At 52.0% G+C, this 21951-nt stretch overlaps 1 protein-coding gene and 1 long non-coding RNA gene across 7 annotated transcripts in view; one reads left to right on the forward strand and one right to left on the reverse strand.

Annotated features, from left to right (window-relative positions):
- Positions 1-21951, reverse strand: part of FRMD4A (FERM domain containing 4A) — a 614651-nt gene that overhangs the window by 61072 nt on the left and 531628 nt on the right. For all 6 annotated transcript variants that reach the window (XM_042991088.1, XM_042991087.1, XM_042991091.1 and 3 more), the window contains one exon: positions 2797-2873. In XM_042991088.1, coding sequence (XP_042847022.1) covers positions 2797-2873 — 77 coding nt within the window. The remainder of the gene's footprint in view (positions 1-2796; positions 2874-21951) is intronic.
- LOC122240223 lies at positions 16589-21114 on the forward strand. Its single transcript, XR_006219635.1, has 3 exons — positions 16589-16843; positions 17057-17591; positions 20806-21114. It is a non-coding gene; the product is annotated as an uncharacterized LOC122240223 (long non-coding RNA).

Here is a 21951-nt window from a genome sequence, read left to right on the forward strand (position 1 = left end):
TCTGTTTTGCCTAAACCTTAGAAACGGAATATTTGCCAAGAACCAGAGAACCAATGTGGGTATCGAGCTGGGGGTGCGTGTCCGGGAGCACACATCGTGCGTCCCCTTCTGTGGTCCACGCTGGGCCCATCGACTCAGGACGCGCCCTCTGCCTGGGGTGATCCCCGGTCCCTGTCTGGGTCCCACCCTCTTCACCGCAGGATTCTTTTCCTTACTTGCCATCCCAACCCTTCACCTCTGGCTCCCTTCCTGGCTGCGACCGCCTCAATGCAGAGTGCATCAGACTCCTGTTCCCTGCTCCAAATACCTGTGGCAACAGCAGTGGGTGAGGCATTTAAGATAAGGAGCGCCCTGTGGGCCCTGGGAAGACCATTTGCTGTCCTAGGAGGCAGGAGGCGGCTGAGAGCCTTTGCTCTGCCATGAAACCCAGTAGCTAACAACCCATGGCAATCCCCTACGTTTGCACTGGTGTCCATCTGGAAAAGGGGTCCTTAAAGCTGCAGTCAGCTTGGATTTCCAACTCTGACATCAGCATAGACACCTCCCTGGCCACCCCCTCCTTGCCTGCCTCTAGGGTGGAGGACGGCTGTTTCTCTCCGGGAGAGGTGATCACACTCCTGCTTCCAATGCCTCCCTTCCCTCCTCTCTCTTAAGAACCTGAGAGGTTCAGCTCAGAACCTCTCCTGACCAGGCTGGCTTCTCCACTCTCAGTATTTACAGCCTGTGCCATTCAGCACTCAATTGCCAGTATTTTGTATAGAGCGGAGTGGTAACGCCTGGGAGTCTTAGAGCCAGACTCCCCGGGTTCAAGTCCTTCCTCCACCACTTACCGGCTTTTTGTAACCTAGACCAGGTTATATTTTGTTTCTTTTGTGCCTCAGTTTACCACAGGCACAACAGGAAACTAGCAATACCCATTTCCTGGGTTTACAGTGAGGACACTATGAGATAATGTGTCCAAGTCTTTAGAACAGTGCCTGCCCATAAGAAATACCCAGTTCTCTTGCCTTTCTCCCCAGCCGTGCTAACCTCTCTGGACACTGTCTCAGGGCCAAGGACCTCTTTCTGTAGCCCAGAATGTCTGAAACAGGCTAAAAGCCCATGATAATTATGTGTGAGGTTTGGACCCTTTGCTCTATCTTGGGCCTTAGGAAAGGGAGGGGAATTTAGTATTGTATCACGGACAGGGTGACAGGCAGGGAGAACACACACGCACAGATGTGTCCGAGGTGCGTGAGTTAGCAAAATTCCCAACAGAGGACAGGCACGGACAGTGTGCACAGCCCCTTAGATGACCCAGTCCCTAGTTTTCGTCCTGTCGGACAGCCCCTCTCTGCATGGGACCCATTGTGGCAACATTCGGTTCACTCTTTTCAGACACAGAAGGGTGAGGGGGGAGAGAACCTAAGACTGGTCTGATACAGTTCGCCCGGAAAAGCAGCAGCGAGTTCCTTCTTGGGGGGGAGGCCTGTTCTCAGCGTCTGTCCCTCCCCCACGTGGCCTGCTCGGCAGAGGCAGGGTCCGGGGGACACTTCGCATCACCTGACTGTGCAGACTGGCTAAGATGTTCTCCATCTGCCGGTCTCATGGAGAAGGTGGGGGCATGGGCTGAGCTGCTTCCCTCCGAGGGAGTGGCTGCTTCAGGCAGATTACACGGTGGGGGCGGAGAGGCATGTTCCCCCTGCTGGGTTATCGCTGGTGGCAGGGGCTGAGACACAGCACAAGCTCAGCCCTCTGACTTGGGTGTGGGTGTGTGGTGTGTGTGTGTGGGGGGGGGGGGGGTGGCAGCGTCTCGTTCTGAGAGCCGTCTGGGCGCAAAGTGGCCTGTTTTGGGTGCTCAGAAGCCATGTGCGAGTGGAGCCGGGGCCAACCCCTCTTTGGCTGGCCAAGGCTGGGGTAGCTATCGCTGGTGCCCAAAAGCCCAGTTTGCACCTTTACAGAGTCTGACCTTCCCACCGTCTTCCTGGAGACCCCTTCTTGTAAACCCATCTTGGGACCTATTAAAAGCAATTTATCCTTGGGTGTCAGGCCTGTTTTTGGGGAATTCTGGGCTGCCTCGAAGCCCAACACTGCCAGCAGACAAAGAGAGGAAGAGCGGCCGGTACGTGCTGCCCGAGAACCTTCCACGCGGGGGCTTGCTGCATTCCAAACGGGGACCCTATTGTTTGGCATCTGACTTTGAGAGCACTGATTTTTCTCCACTGGTGCTCCATGGGACACAATGTGGGGTGGGGAGAAACAGAACTGTGTTTCTTTCACATCCACCCACCACAGTGACACCCTGAAACCACAGCTCGTGGAGTCAATGAACACAGCTCCCTTGGGTACAAATCCCTTTTGGTGCTATCTTCCCAGAAACACTCTCAGAAGCTCTGAATGAGCCATCTAGCCCCTCTTCCTTCGGCAAGACCTCTCTAGAAGGACCCAGCCCACTGCCCCGTTTAATGTGGTGCGTGTTACCGAGTGTCACCCACCTTCCCTAAAACGCCCCGGCACGAGCACAGACAACTCCACACGTATGCACACCGCACACGTGCAGCCAGGTGCCACGATCACGCAACTGCCAATTTCTCTCACGCGTGCGCACGCACACCCAACGCACACTCGAATGCACCGCATCTATCAACACGTTGAGCACAAAACAAAGCTTCACTGTCAGCTGTGACGATACTCCCCGCGGTCAACCGTCCCCTCCCCCCCTCCCCCAAATGAACAATGACAGCACAAAAATCGTCAGGTCAATAACACACCGGGTGCACCACGCGCTCCCGGAAGGAAAGGACTTTTCTAGCTTACCTGCGGGGGTCATGAACTTCCACGGAAAACTTCTTTTCTCTGAAATACAGGTTTTCCAACTGCCTCCATTGGAAGATCTGGACAGAAAACAATGCGGTTTACGTTCAGAAGCAGTTGGCTCTGGGCGGGCGGTAGTCCTCTCTTTGCTGAACTTCTACAGCTGGCAGCTTCCTTATCAACGCTGAGACCACACAGTTTGCACCTCCTCCGTCTCTTGCTACACACCCCCACACGCTCGCACGCACGCGCGCGCGCGCACACACACACACACACACACACACACAGAGGCTGCTCTCCAATTCAAAAGCGGTTAACGTGGGTGTGGATTTTCCTGCAGGTTTCTTAACAGGAACAAAACAAGTTCTTTTCAAGTTGTTCCCCTCTGCTTTGCCCTTTGTTGCGGGATCCGCGACCCTTCCGGCGCCCGCAGACTTTTCCCTCCACGGGGAGGGGGGCCGAGCGTGAGCGCTGGGAGGGAGGGCTGCGGAGGGAGAGCAGGGGAGCTCTCACAGGGGAGCGGGGGCCATCTGCGCGCGGCGCCGAGCTGAGCCTTCTCCCTCCAGTGCTGAAATGGGAAGGCGGTCAAATTCCCAGCCTCCCATCGGGACTCCACTTCCTGCCCACTAATGTGTAAGAGCTCGGACTCGCCCTGGTGAGTCGGCTCCGGGAAGCTTCTCTGCGAAGGGCGGGGGCCGCTGGAACCTTATTTCAGGGGTAGGCGACTCGACTCGAGATAAGGAGACGAGCCTGTCAAGCCCCTGCTTCTTCCCGCGGCACAAAGAAACTCCAGAGTCCCACTGCCGGCGGGAGGCTTGCAGCCAGCGGCCCTCGGCCACGGCCAAGGGAGAGGCCAAGTACAGTTAGGGCAGTTTTGAAAAGTGGGAGGGAGAGAGCGCCCGCCGCTGCCCTCAGGCCCTGGCGGGCACGACTCCGACTCCTTCCACCGGAGAGGAGGGGGCCCTGTTAACTAAGCAGCGGACTACAGGGTCTGGGAGTAATTAGGGCAGCACTGCTCTGGAAGGCGTTCCTTTCATCAGGAGAAAAAGCGAACGGTGGACCGTGTCACAAGAGGTTAAAGTTACGCGCACACGCATTTATATTTACGTTATGCTTACATTCGATGCCTCTACTGCAGCTGCTTCTATACACTTAGAAGTTGAGTGGATTTGGCCCACAGAAGGGTAGATCAGGAATCCTGGGAGTGGCTGATTCCTCCCTGGGGTCGTCCCTTTGCCCGATGCCTGGAGGCCTAGGTTTTTTAGGGTCTCATCCTCTACCTAGCGTCCTCTGAGTCTGAGCCGGGGCTCCTGATGCTCCCTGACCTGCTCACATTTTCTCCTCCTTAAAAATGTGACAGCAATTTCCCAGTGCTCCCTCAGCCCTGCCTCCCCAGACATGCCAGCTAGTCAGGGCTTGGCCAAAGGACTCCACCCCTTTGTCAGACTGGGCTGGGGAAAAAAAAAAAAAGGTTTCTAGAATGGCCGCATTCTTTTCTCTCCACGACCTGCACTGCCGAACTGTACCATTATTTTGTGTGCACAATAGGGAGGAGGGCCTCTCCTCTTACTACTCTTTGGTCCACAGCTCAAAGAACATTTCACTCTGAAGCCCAAGGAAAACCGTACTTCTTTTTCCTTTAGTGTCAGTTCAAGCGAGTAGAGAGACATTTCAAGGAAAGCAAGTGACCCAGAGCCCTACCTTAGCTCAGACCGCTTTGCGTGAGGTCACAGAGGAAAAGGCACCTGAGTAGAGCCCATTATTCAAGTCACAGATCTGAGTCTCACTCTGCTATTGGATGCTCTGCTAACAAGCTCGGCGAAACACCTGAAGTTCCTCTCTGCCCACCCTCCCCCTGCCTTCCCGTTGTTCGACATTTATAGACACACTGCCTGAACTTAGCCAGAGGATTCAAAAGCACCAGAACTCACAGATCCCGGACACGGACCTCCTGATCTGGAGCTAGGACACAGGACAAAGTGGCCAGGCATACACACCTGGGGTCTGAGTGCATCTGTATGAATACGGGGGCCCCTACGTCCAAGCCGTCTGACCCTACGCAAATGACAGCATTTCCTTTAGCCTCAGTTTCCCCGTCTGTAAAATGGCCATAATCCCCCTCTAAGGTAGAGACAACAGATCCTTGGCACGGTGTGGGCACAAAGTGCTCCGAGAACTTAGACCTTAGTGAGAGTCCCTCAGTGCTTTTAGTTCTCTCGACTCCTGGCAAGTAACAGAGAATAACCAAAATAATTTTCTTCTTAAATTTCCTAACTCCAGAGCTGACACGGGGGCGTCAGGAAATAAAATGTGGTTATTCACATGCTGGAAAGCTTTGAGGAAGTGTACAGAATTCTCCCCCGTCCCCTTCTCTCATCCCTCTCCTCTGAAAACTGGGGCGGATGACAGAGGGCGGTTCGCTAAGGGGGACCCCCGACTCCTGCACTGCACCCACCTTGGCCACGGCTGGCTTCATGCGTGCGTGATACGCGCATAGAAGGGCCCTGTGCTTGATGTGACGTTCTGCTCAGTCTCACTAGATTTTGATCAAGGGGCCCTGCAGATCGTATCGCTGGTCCCAGTCTTGAGTCCTGGCTGGTGCTCGAGCCACAGGCTCTGTCCTGGACAGCCCTTGGGGGCAACGTGCCCACCGTGCATCGGACGGGCAGACCTCCAGGGGCTTTCTCCTCATGGTCAAGAGAAAAGAAAGCAAACTTGGTGCTTTTGAACACCCTACCCAGCCCTTTCAGTTGAAGCCCCTTTCCACTGGGTGGCAAACCCCAGAGCCGATGCTTGGAGGCTCTGGTTCCCTCCTCGCTCCCACTCCTTGAGAAGCAGAAGGCAAACAGAGCCTCCCCAGAGATGCTTCCAGACACTGCTGTTGTGGAGGGCCTTGCCTCTGTCCATGCTGCCAACTGGCCCAAACGTAACCCTCCGGGCTTGGATGGGGTCCCTCTGTCCCCCTGCTGACCCTGGTAGCCTGGCCCCAGCATCTCTCTAGGATGCTGGACATTTGTAGACATCTCCTAACAGGGGGCAGAGCAGAAGTTTTCCCTGAGGTCGGCTCTAAGCAGAGAGTGTGTTTGCAAACGAATCTCTGGGAAGGGAGGGTGAGAGGGAGTTGAATGAATGCAGCTTTTTTTTTAGGACCGAATAGCACTGGGACACTAGCAGGGTCCCGGGAACCGTAAAGGAGGTGCTCGTGTGGAAAGACGAGCCTGGACTTTTTCATCTCATGCACGGCACATAGGAAGGGTTGGGGGCCAGGGTATGAGGGCAGCTAAACGTCTCCCCTGTGCATTCAGGCAGATGCTGGCCACTAGGGCCAACATCGCTTGCTGTAAATGCACCGTCCCTTCAGGGAGGGCTGGGCGTTTCTGGCCCCAGGCCCCTGTGCCCCGCAGCTTCGAGGCCAGCCTGCTAAACCCTCTACGCTAAGGCTCCCGGAGTACCAGCAGCAAGCAGACAGAAGATGCTCGACCTTGCCTCCTCTTTGTCAACAGGGTGCACCGGACTCCAATGTGCTGGTTTTGGAGGCAGCCCCAGATCGTCCGTGTCACTTCAGGAGGAGAGCCTCTCTGGCTTGGTGCAGCCATCATAACCCAGCTACCAGTTACAGCTGTCAATGTGCTTTGCAAATCCACATACAGACGCGTCACACACACGGGACGATCATTACGGCTTAGCTAGTTCCCTTAGGGTTTTGCAGGACTTCTACGGCCAATTAGGCCCACGCAGCTAATTAAAAGCTAGCATGCTGGTTTATCAATAATCAAAGGATTTATAAATTAATACATATTAAATCAAGGCCTCTCTAAGGTACCTCATCTGGGCATCTTTCAAGTTCTACAAACATGCCTTCTTTGATCTTTTAGCATTCCCCAAGAAGAATGAGCCCGAGATTTACTTCTTGGGGAAAGGGAGGCCCAGAGAAATTAGGGGAACTGCCTCAGGCCACACAGCAAGTCAGTGAGGGAACCAGAAACCCGAGTCAAGGGCACCTGGCCCATTACTCTGTGCTCCTTTCCACACGGACCCACCAATTAGCGGGAAGAGCTTTTACTCACTAATGGCTGGTTAACTTTATGAGAATTATTTTTACAAATGAGCAGCCACGTCACTGTAAGGAGAAAGTACAAAACCAAATCTTTCTAGTTCTACACAATGGCTTTTCGTTCCCTTTTCTGCTGTAAACGATAACAAGTATTACTTTCTCCTCTTAGAGACCTGGATTCTTCTGGATTTCTGTACAGAGATGCCTCAGTGCTTTGAGGCTTCCAAGTAAGGACTAACCAACGACAAGAAGCATGATTAAGAACAGCAGCAATAACGGGGCTTGTCCTGAAAACCAGAACTTAGAAAAACGGTCCAGAAGTGGTCGGAGACAGGATCTGTCACCACGGTGGGGAAACGTGGCTGGTACTACATGTCGACTGGTCGATTTTGAGCCAGACATGGGATTCCCAAGGGACCATGGGTCCTCCACGTCCACTTTCTGGACCCCGCTATTGTAATGGGGGAAACAGGAGATGGGACACATTAACGGAGAGCAAACACGAGTGGCTAATAAATAACCGTGTTTGAGCAAGAGGTTGCACTATACACACTTAATGAGCCGACCTGGGTAGCTGGATCCTATTAGCTGGTCTGAGGGATTCCCACATCCTGTGTATCGCTGAAGGTCAAGGCAGAAAAGGGCTAATGTCCGCCCCCATGCCATGTTCCTTGTGAGTGGGGGAAGGTACGGTGGGGACACGTGTTCACTGAGTGCCGGAACAGCACACGGGGTGGTGGGCAAGCTCTTGGAATGATGCGGAAATAAAGGCCGAACAGGAAGCTTGCTTTAGTGGCTCTGATTCTTGACGAGGACTTCAGGGAGCCTATCTTCCTCCTGTCCCTGAGGCTGAGTCACCAAGCCTCATCATGACCTCTGAGTAACTTCCTGCTGCTTCTGGGGGGTGGGGGGTGGGTAATATACAGAATCCCAGCAGCCATCTGGTCCAGGCTCCTCCTTCCACAGATAGAGCAAACCCCGTGGAGGGAGGTCAGGGAATTGGCAGAGGTTAAATAAGTAACTGATGTTGGGACCCATCCCGTGACTGGGCTGTCCTAGGGCCTTTCTAACCTACCACGAAGGCCTGACGATGAGCGAGAACAAATTGTTGCAAAGCCAATGGGTAAGGGAAGGACTGCTTCTTCAAAGGCCCCTGGCAACCTCAAGATCCTGTATGCTTTCCAAACACCAGCAAAGAGTGCTCTTATAAAAAGAATTAGACTCATAGCCAGGAATAATCTCCAAGCTCAGAACGAAACATACGAATTAGAAAACTCACTTCCTTGTTTCATTTCTGCAGTGTTCACCTTCTAGAAACAGGGCTGTCACTCCCAACTTCGTGGGTTGACACCATATGCCAGGATTTATTTTTTTTCTACCAGCAGTTGCATAAGCATTCAATATATTTTACTTGATAAAGAAGAAAGAAGCAAGTCCCTGGGGCTGTAGGTCACATCTAATCCCTACCCCCTTTCCAATCTTTGAAATAGTGGGGTCTACTTTGTTTCAGTTCATCACTTTTAGGGGCAGGGACTCTGGCTTGGAAGTCAAGAGGCCTCGGTGATCATCTTGACTCTATATACACCCCTGCATCTTAGGCTCCTTTTCCGTAAAAGGAGGCGTGTATGCGCACGCATGGGCATTCCTACATCCTTAGGCATGTGTTGAAGGCCAGCACTGGAAATCCAAGGAGTGTCACTCATCCTGCCCCTTGTTGGAGCTTAAAAATAAAATTGCTGGTCTTAAACACTTCCTAGTTCTAGGAGACCATCCAGAATAATACTGATTAAAAGAATGGTTTTCAAAGCCACACGGTCCACCACTTACTGGTTGCACATTCCGCTAATGTAATTTCTTTGGGTCTTAGTTTTCTCATCTTTCAAATACTATGACTAACAAGCTTTTTTTTTTCCCCATAGAGCTGTTGTATTAATAGATATAAAGTGCTTAAAATGGTGCCCAGCACATGGCACTCAAAAAATAGCAGCTATCATGATGTTCTCTCCCCTCCACCATTTACACACCAGGACACCTATTAGCCCCAAGTACAGGTTACATAGTTTTTCAAAAAATATGGCTACTATGGTACCATGGGCATTCTTAACGATGTTTGTCTTACTTGGATTTTCCCCAATGCAAGCGTAAGCCTAACCTGGGCTCTTGTTCATTGCATTTCAGTTGATGTTGGCTGTTCCCTTAGGGCTCCTTGGCTCCAATTATTAACCAGCCAATTCCCACCCAGGTCCACTGCAATTCTGACCAGAGTCAGCGTTGACCGTTCACCTACTACAATCTCTCATCTCCCAACATTAACCCTGGGAAGAAAGCATCCTACTCTAATACCGCTCAGTATAACACTGAATGGGCTATGCTGGGAAGCAAATCAGACCCCCCCAAAATAGGCAAGCCACGTTCACAGATAATTAGCTTACCAAGTGAAGAGGAGTAGGTCCTTTGTTACCTGCACCGAAGGAGGGCTCCCTGGCATCTATTTTCTCCCCAAAGGGCCACATACCCAGCAAGGAAAACAATGGCTAATTTTTCTCAGCAGCCAGACCTAATGGAATCAAGATGTTGCTCAGGCTGGCTGCCTACTCCTTGCTGTCAGACTACACAAGCTCTAAATTGATTTGGTTAATTCAGCGACAGATGCTCAGAGCACCAGGCCTTGACCCTTTAATGGATGACCTCTCTTTAACCCATCAGAAACCTCTTAGCTTCCTTTGGCTTCAGAATCATCACTTGGGCAAAAGAGATAGAGGGTCAAGAAGTACTTCACAGGCCCAGAGAAACACGTCACTTTTACTCCCTCCCTCCCTCCCTCCCTCCCCCCACCCCCACTGGACTTCATTTCCTTTTATTGTTCTCCCTGGAGGGCATCTCTATTTTTTTGCGGGGACTTTGGTCTTCCTTACAGAAAGATCTTACCACGAAGTATGGCAAATGTAGGAACTTTTAAAGAGAAGCTGAAAGGGTCTTTCCCTTGTCCTTGACCTCCTGAGGTAAGCTCCTCCCTCCTCAGAGTGCCTCTGGGGAATGCACAAAGGTTAGTCCTGAATGGAGAAGCTGGCCAGGCCAGCTATCTGGGTCTAGCTTTGCCTTTTTTTCTTTTTTTTTTAAAGTAGTGAACACTGTGGTCCAGTTTTGTGCAGCTCGACCTTGCGAGCTCCAGGCTTTCCTTTACAGAAACCTTCAAGGCTGAGGGTGGGGGTCGGAGGGGAGGTTGGATTAAATAGGAGGTGGAGATTCAGGAGCACATCTGTCCCAGTGAGCCCAGGGTGATCTGTCAAAGTGCTGAATTACCATACTGCATACCCTAAACTAATACTCCATTGTGCTACCTGCAATTAAAATGAAAACTCAAAAAAAGTGAAACAACCTTCAAGGCTCCTCACACCTGCCATGACTTACGTCCATGGGATTCTTCACAGAGGGAACTAATTGGAGACATTTAGCACATCTGGAGGGAAAATTATGATGGGCCGTTTTCACCCGGAATGGCAAGGATTTCCCTCTTTGGACCGCTGTGAAGGGTTTTTGTTTGGATTACTTTGGAGAGCAGACTTTGGGGGAAAACCTGTAGTTTTCATTTTGGGGAGGGAGGAGAAGGGTGGCAGTTATCCATCCTTTATGGCTGGTGGCTCTGTCCAGGGGCACAGCATCACCGTAACACCTCGTTTCTCTGGTGGAGGCCATCCGACTCCGAGGAAGACGAGGACAGGATGGTGAACAGGTTGGCAAGCAGCTCTCCATAGAAAAACAGGTATAGACTCCTCGCTAAAACCTGGTTTAATCAAGCTTAAAACAAAACAAAAAAACCTAACAGGACAATCCTCTACCGTAAAAAACAAAAGAAATTAGTAAGGCAGCAAGGGTTCTTTGGGAATAATTACTTAAGAGCAGCTTGTGTAGACTTTAAAACACCTAGTGCCTCAAGAATTGGCCGGTCCCCTGGGAGCAAGGTCTCGCAGACCTGTGGTTTCTGTGGGTGCCATGGGAGAGGCTGGCCGCCTGCTGCTAGGACCTCAGGTGTGAGCTCCGGGCGCTCCCGGCTCCAAGGGTCTTAGAGCTTCGGCCGATGGGCACCAGACCAGGGGGCTGGCAGCCTGCTTCTCAAGCCAGGCTGCAGCAGAGAATACTTGTGGTCTTGCTGGCTGCCCTTGCAGGGGGGATGGCAGCCAGCAGAGGTGGGGAGGCCGGGACTGCCCCACTTCAGACTGTCTGCTGGGGGGTCCGGCCCCTCCCCTGGGTGGCCCGGCCCCTCCCCTGGGTGGCCATCCCTGCAGCTGGGGCCCTGCTGGACTTTGGGGACCTCTCCCTCTGGATCTTCTTGCTGGAGAGGTTTTGTTTCCGTGCCACACTGTTCCTTCCCAGAAAGAAGGGGGAAGAGAGGATGTTTCCAGAAGGACTGGTCCTATTTACAACTCTGCTTTTCTACCCTCTTCCTTGGATTGGACAGGTCAGTTTGGACAACTGTAAATTTGGGGGAGTAAGGGTGGGGAGGAGAGGAGGAAACCCATACTTGGACTCAGCAGCCTGCTGTAATCCAGGCTTTCTTCCCAGAGCTCTCCCCACCCCCAGCCTGGGCTAGTTCCCCCGGACATCCACATATGTACTTCTGCCAAGGCAATGACCATCCTGTACTTCAACTGTTTTTTTTTTTTTTCACTTAAAGGTCCTCCCTACCAGACTAGGAGCCTCCTGAAGTTACTTTCCTGGCACCTACAGCAATTCCCAGGGGGTACTAGGCACTCAACAATGATCTGCTGAGAAAAGAGCTTAGGAAGTAGGCATTATGGCAGCAAGGTTCAGAGAGGTTAAGTCACTTTCTTGAAGTCACACAGGTGATCAATGATGGGAGCTGGTATCTGAATGCTTATCCACCTCACAAAATTCAGTCAACGTCCACATCATGAAGAACCCCGGCGGGGGTTAACGAGTAAATCTCTCAGCTGCAAGGGATATGCCAACAGGGAAGTGGTACTGGGGGCCAGCCCAAGAGCCACAGCCCAGGAACCACAGCCTTCTGGCAGCCATGGTCTGAACTAAACTCTATCCCACAGGGAACGGGGTTGGGGGTGGGGGGAAGTCTATGGTCCCAAGCTGGAATTCTCCAGACCTGGAGGGACTCCCATAGGTCCTTCTGCCTACAAAGTGCCTCAACTGGCTTCAGGCTCTTCGGGAGGCTTCACGCGGGGCAGGGCTCACACGGAGCCCCAGGGAGCTGGGGGTGAGGGCCTCGCCACGCGGTTCTTTCTGGCTGTGCCGGCATTGGGTGTTCCACAGGCTCACAGTTTCAGGAAGGTGAGGCTAACCTGGGTTTCCCCTTAGAATCATGCTTGTTCACAAAGACAAAATCTCCCCGAGCTCCCTCATTTGTGCCTGGCTCAGCACAAACCACCTGATAGGTTTCCCAAGGCAAAAACACGGTGACTGGAGCCGACAAGCAGGGTTTCCCAGCCTAACGCTTCCTGCTTCGGAGAAAGAAAAGGTGTCCAGACTAGCCAGTGCTGTACCACGGCCCGCAGCACCCCAGCGACGGCACTCCTGATGTCCAGTGACTGTTAGCTTTGTGGCTCTTTTTGGTCCAAGAGACAAAAATAAAAATAAAAATAAAAATAAAAAAATCAAGGGACGGTCCAGATGGAAAGAACTTTTTATGCTTTTCATCTTCCCAACAACAAACCTGCGCTGTGAAAAGCGCCGGGGCCTCCTGCCTCCCTTCCCCTTGCTTATAAAGGGCTCACTCTCACCGGAACGCTCAAACCCTTCCTTACAGGAGCGACGTACTTATCCTTGTGGCCACTGCACACGTCCACGTGGAGACAGCCTCACAACTGGTGGTGCCACACAAGCTATAATATTCAGCTGTTTTTATTCATGTCGCAGCTACTTATGGAGTATCTACTGTGTGTCAGGCACTGTGCTAAGCAGCAGATCTAGGTACGTAGGTATATAAGAGAATCCATACATTTTTGTGGGACAGGGGGCAGGCAGGCAACTACCTAAGAAAACCATGCAGTTAGGAAGTCAAAGGAAAACAGGTTCCAAGGACAAACAGAAGATAGGACATGGGTTGCCACCGTCGATAAGGTGGTTGGGGAAAGCATCGCTGAAGGGACAGCTGAGTCTTTTCAGGAGGAAACTGGGGGCAAAGCCATACGCCTTATGAGGGAATAGAGCAGATGCAAAGACCCAAAGGCACCACTTGTGGGTGTGGGTTTGCTAAATGAATGCAGGAAATGTTGAAGGAAGCCTCAGAAGACAATGGGATAGTCTTCAGCCAAAGAGGAACAAAGTCCCGATTCAGGCGACAACAGGAATGGCCTTGGCCAACCTTCTAAGTGGATGAAGCCAGACTCCAAGAACACAGATTCTAGGATTCTACTCACATGAAATGTCTGGAAGAGGCAAATCCAGAGACCGAAAGCAGGCTGAGGGTGCCCAGGGCTTGGGGGAAGAGATGGGCAGCCACCGAGAGCTCCCCGGGGGTTCGCCCGTGCTCCTGACTAGCAAATCTTGGCCTGGGTTAACCGTGAATCACAAGACGCTCTTTAGTTACAACTAACTACTTGAAAGGAGCCATTGCTCGAAAGGAGCCAGGCATCCAGGATAAAAGCCCCCTCAACACACCCCCCTAGTGGTGTTCCTTCACCCTATAACGCATCCCTCACCCGTTGGAAGGTCCTCTGACCAGGCCCCTCCCCTCGGATCTGCTGTGTTGGCCTCTAAGGATGATACCTGATCTCCCCTTGCCTGACAGCTCTGGGTGGAGGCATCTCCGGGGGAATGTTCTCCTCCACTGCTGGGTGACCTGTAGTCTTTCCCGGAGCAGGCTGGTGAGAAATCTGGTTAGTGATCTGTTTTTTTTATGGGTTTTCACACCCCACAGCTGCAAGCATAAAGTCAAGGCTGTACTTAAAGATCTACATGTGTGCACGCACGTAGGGGCAATTCTCTCAGCTGGGGCCCCTAATGCCTATCACCGCGAAGGGCTGGGTTTTGGTTTCCAGGCGAACAAGAGGCCTGGAGAGACGGGCATCCACAGCCCCTTTGGCTCTTTGCCCTCCTAATAAAAGGCCGAAACAGGAACATTCAGCACAAGGAGGCTAAGTCTGCTGTCGTCCGGGGGGAGTCCATGGGCCACATCTGATGGCAGGAAATACTTCCTAGAACGATTACAGGAATTGGTGAGGAGACTCGTAAAGCCTCATGTAGCCGTCAGAAACACCTGCTGGTGATGCTGGAAAGAACTGGGTGGTTAAATGGTCCAGGATTTCACTGGCCAGGGCTCTCTGGAGTCTCCCCAAGTTGGCTCAACACAAGTTTGTGATGAACTGTGCTCCGTGGGCAGAACCGTGTACGGAATATGAAAGTGGAAACATTGGCTGAGACCAATGGGTAGTAAGCAGACCACCCAGGAATAGAGGCCAAAAAACAGGTAAAGAACAGACTCGACGGGCCAGCACACACCTTGCTTTGCTGCGACAGACCTGGTCGGTCTGATGTCATGGTGTGACTGCTCACGAGGGCCATCTTCCACTGTCTGAAGCGTCCTGGTTTTGATACTAAAACCCCATGGTCACAGAAATACAAATACTCGATGATTCTACTTCCACAAAGTTCCCAGAGCCGTCCAACTCACAGAAACACAAAGCAGAACCCTGGGTCCCAGGGGCTGGGGGTGAGGGGGGAGCGTGTGCATGTGCAGGTGGTTGTTTAGAGGGGAGACAGAGTTTCAGGCGTGAAAAAGTTCTGGAGATTGGCTGTACAACCATGTGATATACTTAATACCAACAAACTGGACACGTACGAATGGTTCCGGTGGTAAATTCTGTGTGTATTTTATCGCAGTTAAAACAATTAAAAAATTTTTAAGCCTCATAGTTGAGATAACCCCCAAACCCCTCACCCTCAATTGCGGTATAAAATGTCTGGCAAGGTGGAAACTGAGGGAGGAATTTAGGGGGAGAGAGAGGTGTTGTGAGCCTCCCCGCTACCTGGGGAGGGAAGTGGAGGGTGCCTGCAGCAAACTTATTGGAGACCGTGCTCACTAGGGTCGCCGGGAGAACTTGACGGGAGCCCCCTCAAGTTGGGGGAACCCCAAACTGCTGACTGGCTCCTTCCTGCTCAAGAAATCAAGACGACGAGGAGCAGGATGGCCAGGTGAGCGGGAGAGGGGAGAAGATTTAACTTGAAGTCAGGTTTGGAGCTTTGGGTATTAGGACTCTAATTACTTCATAGAGTTAATTTTGCTATTCAACGTGACCGTGAGACTTTGTATTTATTTATTTCTTGGGAGTGATCAGACAAGTTACAGGACTGTCCCGGTTTTTATCTAGGGAAGGAACCCATATTTATTTATTTATTTATTTATTTATTTATTTATTATTTTTGTTAAAATTTTTTTAATGTCTATTTATTTTTAACAGAGAGAGAGACAGAACGTGAGTTGGGGAGGGGCAGAGACAGAGGGAGACACAGAATCTGAAGCAGGCTTCAGGCTCCGAGCTGTCAGCACAGAGCCCGACGCAGGGCTCAAACTCGTCAACTACGAGATCATGACGTGAACTGAAGTCGAATTCTTAACCGACTGAGCCAGCCAGGCGCCCCGGGAAGGACCCGTTTTTAGAAAACTGTGTGAGATAACAGAGATCGGCCTTTTGAGACCCAGGCGGTCAATGTTCTTGTTAGACTAGCAAAGTCTTTGGGTTTGAAGCCAGAGAAACCAAATCTGTTCCCAAGTCACTACTGGATCATGGCTCCTTTTGGGGTGGGTGGGGTTACCGGATGTCCCTCTGCAGAGGTCTGGGGTCCGACAACAGTGTTTGGTCTTAATTTGCTTCTTCAAGTTGCATCCAAGGTCAGTGGGGCTCCCTGAATAATGGGAATCTGTGACTTATTTAGAAGCCGGTCAGCCTCAAGGGGACTCTGGCCTGTCTAGCTGGGCGTTTATTTGCGTGTTTTAAATACCTAATGGTTGTGTTTGACCCTACTCTCCATGCCATCAACCTGGCGGTTGATATGGCCTCCCTTGTGCTGTCACACGTGCCCGCCCGCTTCAGGAGGACAAGAAGCCTGAGACCGGGCACTGCTGTGGGAAGTAACTGAGCCCTAGGAGAACTCACGCATCACAAAAGGGACGGGCGTGTCACGGAGGGAGAACAGCTCATCTCATCAGATCCACCTCAGGCTCTGTCCAAACCAGACAACAGTCAAAGACAGCTAGGGGTTCACCTGCTTAGAAATGGGCACTTTCAGCGCCTCGGTAGCTCAGTCCGCTTAGCGTCCGACTTCGGCTCAGGTCATGATCTCACAGCTTGTTGGTTCAAGCCCCAGGTTAGGCTCTGTGCTGACAGCTCCGAGCCTGGAGCCTGCTTCCGATTCTGTGTTTCTTCTCTCTCTCTGCCCCTCCCCTGCTCGTGCTCTGTCTCTGTCTCTCTCTCTCTCTCTCAAAAATAAACATTGAAAAAATTTTTTTAGGGGCTCTTGGGTGGCTCAGTCCGCTGGGCATCAGACTTTGGCTCAGGTCATGATCTCGCAGTTTGTGGGTTCAAGCCCCATGTCAGGCTCTGTGCTGACAGCTCAGAGCCTGGATCCTGCTTCCGATTCTGTGTCTCCTCTGTCTGCCCCTCCCGTGCTCATGTTCGGTGTCTCTCTCTCTCTGTCTCTTTCTCTCTCAAAAATAAATAAACATTAAAAAATTTTTTTTTTTAAATGGACATTTTCTCCCTCTACCACTTTTTTGAGCAAATGTTCTTTTTCATTTCTCCTTTTATTAGTTGCTCCTTTGGGGCTTTACAATGAGGGTGCCTCTTGTTTCACTCTCCTTAACTGTTTCTAGGTTGTCTCCACCTCAAGAGTCCTGATCGTCTGTATCAACTGCCTTGCTGCTGAGGCAGCGTAGGCCCAGGGAAATGACTTGTGGTGCAGTGCTGGAATTAGGACTGAGGGGTCATGACCATCAGACCAGATATCTTACCACTACAGATGAGGGTAGGAGGTGGCACAGGAATGTGGCACCAAAGGGTTAGGCCAGGCCTGGAGGCTAATCCCTGAAACCAGTACCCCAGGGCCCTTCGGGTGGGACCTTCGGGGCCAAGTGCACCCCCCTCCAAGAGGTACCTCCAAGCAGATCACCCCAGGAGAGATTTGCACCTGCGTCTCCTAAAGGAATGACTACATTTCTCTCCTTCTGCCCCTCTGCAGAGAAACTGCTCTCCCATGACAGCTTCTGTCTGAGGATTATCCACCTGGATGGCACAGTGCTTTCATCTTCTGCTCCCAGACCTCCTCTTCTTTAAAAGTGACAGTCTGACGGCAGCGTGAATATTGTGGGGACAGTTTTAACAAGAATGCCACAAGATACAGATTGGTGTCCTTGGCGTTTTGGATAACTCAGGACGAGGTTCCAGAACGGCCTTCACGGCACTTGTGGGAACGGAAGGACCTTGGGTTCCCAGATCCAACGACCAAGAAAAAAAAATCCGTCCTCTTAACAAAGAGATACTGTTTTCTCTTCCCGGCAATTCTGGCTCTCCTGCTCAGCATAAAAGAGACGAACGATATTCGCTATGTCAAGGGCAACAGCGTTTTGAGACAGAAAATAAAACTCTGAGATGGAAACGTTCAAGATGGAGAAAATCAGACGAGGGCTCCTGGTTCCAAGTCTCCATCTCACGGACATAAAAAGAGAGGCACACGGCGAATGGGTGGCCACACAACTTCCCTGAAAATGCTGGGCGTGAGTGAATTAATAGCATCCACATTCTTTGTTGGTGGAGATTTTGAGATTTGCTGTGGACCACTGGCTTACAAAGATTTTTTTTTTTTTTTTTGAAGTAGAGCTGCCCCAGGGCGGAGTTTGACTTTAACTCTGACGAGACTATCTTCACAACTAACCACGAGGTAGAATCACAAAGAAAGTTCCCTGTGACCTGTCTGTAGAGCAGTGGTCTGCAAACCACGTGCGGCATCCGAACCTCTTGAGGGCTTGTGAAAACAACGCGAGTCCCAGCCTCTGAGGGTCTGAGTCCCCACGTCTCCAGGGGAGACGTGGAGTGTGCATTTTGATCATGTCCCCAGGTGATGTGGATGCTGCTGGTCCACGGCCATGCTCTGAGAACCATGCTGTAAAAGCTACAGGGCTGGGGTGCCTGGAGCTCAGTGGGTTAAGCGTCCGACTTCGGCTCAGGTCATGATCTCGCAGTTCATGAGTTCGAGCCCCTTGTCGGGCTCTGTGCTGACCGTGCAGAGCCTGCTTGGGATTCTGGCTCTCTCCTCTCTCTCTGCCCCTCTCCCGTTCATACACACTCTCTCTCAAAAATAAATATTAAAAACAAAAAAAGCCACAGTGCCATACGGAGCGGCCTCTCCCTCTGGGACTGTAGAACTTACCCCCTCTCCCGGAATCGCCCTCCGCTGTGGGAGCCACCTCGCCCAAGTCCAGGACCCCTTCTCTGTGGGTCACTTACATCTAGTGACTGGTGGATGCTGGGGCTTAGCCTCCGCCCCCGGTCCCCTGGTGAGGGCTCTGAGGGCTCCTCCCCAAGCTACAGAGCTTCCTCCCACTGCCTCCTAGCTCAGCTCCCCTCTCTGCGTGCTCCTTCCCCTTCCCCACTGGCCTTAATCCTGGAAGTACTTCCTGCGGATTCTCCCCTGCTTCCCAGGGGTTTGATGTGCCACCTCCTACAGGGAACGTCGCCTCCTTGGAGAGACCACTCCTGACCATCCATTCCTCCACTCTTCCTTGCTCTGACTTCTTGTCCTCCTAGAACTGAATACTCTGATGCCATATATTGTAGACGGACTTAACACCATCTCCTCACCCTCTTCCCCGCTGGGCTGTAAGCTCCGTGAGAGCAAGGCCTCTTTGGTTCGCCGTGACATGTGTAGGGCCCAGAGCAGTGCCGGGCCCACAAGAGGCACTTCTCAAAGGGGGACCATTTTTGGGGGAGGATTTCAGACTTCACACCCTCTACTGACGTTCTAAAGCGCGGTGCTTTCTGGTGACTGCAATTCTTGTACAGGAGGAGAGCCTGGGATTCCCATTCCAGACAGAGAATTCAGCCACACCCAGTAATGGTGCTTTGGGAACAGGACATCTCGTACGGATGTTCTGGGAAGGGCATCTCAACTTTCTTACACTGTAATTGCTTTCTTTCCCCCTTTTTCTTGGGGACTTAAAGATGCTAACTCACCCCCACCCCCATTTCCCCTCTCAGGCCCCTCTTGCTGACCCGTGGCCGGCGTCTGTCACCCACAGCCCCTGCACCCTTCTGGGCCTGCATGGAGGGAGATCTGTGGACTGGAGGGGGGCAACCGGCGGGGGCCCTCTGACCCAACAGTGTGAAAGAGCAAAGGCGGCAAAATGCTAAGAACGCTCAGTGCATCAAGTGGGGTTCTCCCTCCACCCGCCCTGCCCCGGGGGCGGTGCACAGGGTGTGGTTTCCAAGAGGGATCCTGACAGTGGAATGAGGGAGGTGCCCACCCACGGCCTGCCAAGGCAGAGGGCTCAGCAGCCCGACAACGAGTCAAGTGCGTCCAAACAGAAGCGGAACAGTAAGTCGGCAGGGCACTTAATGGAGTGCTTAGTACTGAATAATTGAAGCCGGCTGACTCCGCTGGGATGCAGTTCATAGTTAATGGAATATTTCCTGTAAATATTATTTTCTCTTCCTGTCTCATCATCAAAAATCTTTACTAATCTGGGGAGGTGACAGTAATGCATCAATTCCCTGAGCTAAAGCCCCTGCTTCCGAAATGCTCTCGGGAACCACAGGAAGCCACACGCCTGCCCAGGGGGACAGGGGCAGACCACTGACTCTGGTTCCTTCTCCTAATGTCTCAGAGGGGACCCTGCAGTGCTCCTAATTGTGCGCCTAAGTGTACATAAAGGTGCCCCTAATTGCATATCAAATAAATAAGTAAATGCTGTCTGCTGAGTATGTAATAAGGAGCTCACTGGCATTCCTCCCCGGGGGGTGGATTTCAGTAGATGGGGGCTGGCCAGTGGGCTGCAGCCATACAGGATGATTAACAGATATTGCAGACTCTTTCTAGGGAGGTTTTTGGAGTCACGTGTTTCGTACTCTTTGTCCCCTAACGCTTACAGCCTCAGCCCTCAGGAGGGATCACTTGCACCTTCTTGGCGCCCCGTTCGGAAAGCCTTTTCTCCTGTAATTTACGATGGCTTCTGATGCTTCCACGGGGCCAGAGCGTCCACAGGTCTTCAGAGTGCAAACTGCAGCGGTGTGGCAGTTCCTGAGTGGCTCAGTGTGGCCCTGGTGGGAGCAGAGTCCTGAGCGTGGGATCACGTCCCAACACCTCTGGTCCTCACGCTTCAGGGAAGGGACACATTGTCCCAGAGCTCCAGCTTTCGGACTTTCTCGGCTTTGCTCTAAGGAATGCAAGGTCCTCCTCTAAAAGACAGAACCCTACGTGACAGGTTTCATCCAGCCTGAGCATCTCTGCCCGGCGTGATGCTGCTTCTGCCAGTGTTCATAACCAATGCCTCCTCAAATCTGTCGTTTAATTTTCATTCCAACGTTCCCAAGGAGGAAAGAGGAAAACCTCTTGCCTGTGCCGGTGCAGGTGTCTGAAAGCCACGGGGCAGCTGATCCGCGGCGTGGCACATCACCACCCACAGTCCCTTTGCGCCGCTGGAACTCAGCTCACGTCTCTTTGGCCATAAACGCAAACTAAGATGAAGCTCGAGATTCACCCCGGGTGCCCCAGTGCCGAGCCGACAAGGTTGCATTATTCCCTGAGGCCGGCAGGACGGCCACTTCGGAAATCGAGAACCTCTTACTTAGGCCAGGCAGGTCTCCCCTCGCACACAAGCACACGCACGCTACCATGGGATGTGGTAGCTAGGAGAAAATGGGATAGCATCATCTCGGCAGCTGCAAGATTTTATTTTCCGACTGCCGTGACCCTCCTTCCCCTCTTCTCACCAGTGCCAAACCCACAAAGTCAGACGCGTGGATGCTGCTGCTCCCGAACTCGCGGGCTACGTTCTCAACTGTGCGCACAAGCTGTCCAACCACAGCGGTGGAAGCAAGACAGGTGAGCTGAGGGAGCCGAGAGGGAGGTTGCAAAGTGTGACACGGTATTTTAGTAAAAACATCTCGGGGTTCAGGAGTGGGGAGGCAGTCCCAGGGTGAGAGGGAACTCGTCAGTGGGTGAACGGGAGGAACGGAAGGATTTGATGAGAGCTGGTGGCAGGATATTTAAGAGCTTATAACAGGGGCGCCTGAGTGGCTCAGACTGTTAAATGTCCGACTCATGATTTTGGCCCAGGTCACGATCTCAAGGTGTGTGGGTTCAAGCCCTGCACTGGGCTCTGTGCTGACACTGCAGAGCCTGCCTGGGATTCTCTGCCTCCCTCTTTCTCTCTGCCTTCCCTACTCATGCTCTCTTTTTCAAAAATAAACATTAAAAAAAATGGGGTGCCTGGGTGGCTCAGTCGGTGAAGCGTCCGACTGCAGCTCAGGTCACGATCTCGCAGTCCGTGAGTTCGAGCCCCGCGTCGGGCTCTGGGCTGATGGCTCAGAGCCTGGAGCCCGCTTCCGATTCTGTGTCTCCCTCTCTCTCTGCCCCTCCCCCGTTCATGCTTTGTCTCTCTCTGTCTCAAAAATAAATAAACGTTAAAAAAAAAATTAAAAAAAACCAAACTCATATATGCAAGCAAAGGTCCATGTTCTGGGGCACATGAATGAATTATAAATTTCTATTTTGATTTAGTTCCATTTTGATTTTTTTGAGCTTTTTTGGGGGAGTGCGCGCTATTTTTCTGCACATGTAGTTCTGAAACATTTCTGAAGTTGGCCTTGAGCTTCTGAACGTAGACAAAAGCCAAAACATGGTTTTCGGGTGTCCCCACGTGTCTACCTCTTCCCGACACGTGTGCCCGGAGGACAAAGAAGCTGGTTTTCTTCTGACAAACAGCAGCAGCTTCTTCTGCAAGCTGGAGCCCATCTGTTTAGAAAGTGCGGGGAGCAGGTAGGAGCGTGTGACTAGGCAAGGACCAAAACGTTCTCTCTACTCCACCTGGGAGGTAACCCGTGCTTCACATCCCCCAAAGCCACTGGGGCTTCAGAGTG

Source organism: Panthera tigris, chromosome B4 (genome assembly GCF_018350195.1).
Source record: "Panthera tigris isolate Pti1 chromosome B4, P.tigris_Pti1_mat1.1, whole genome shotgun sequence".
Taxonomy (NCBI): Eukaryota; Metazoa; Chordata; class Mammalia; order Carnivora; family Felidae; genus Panthera; species Panthera tigris.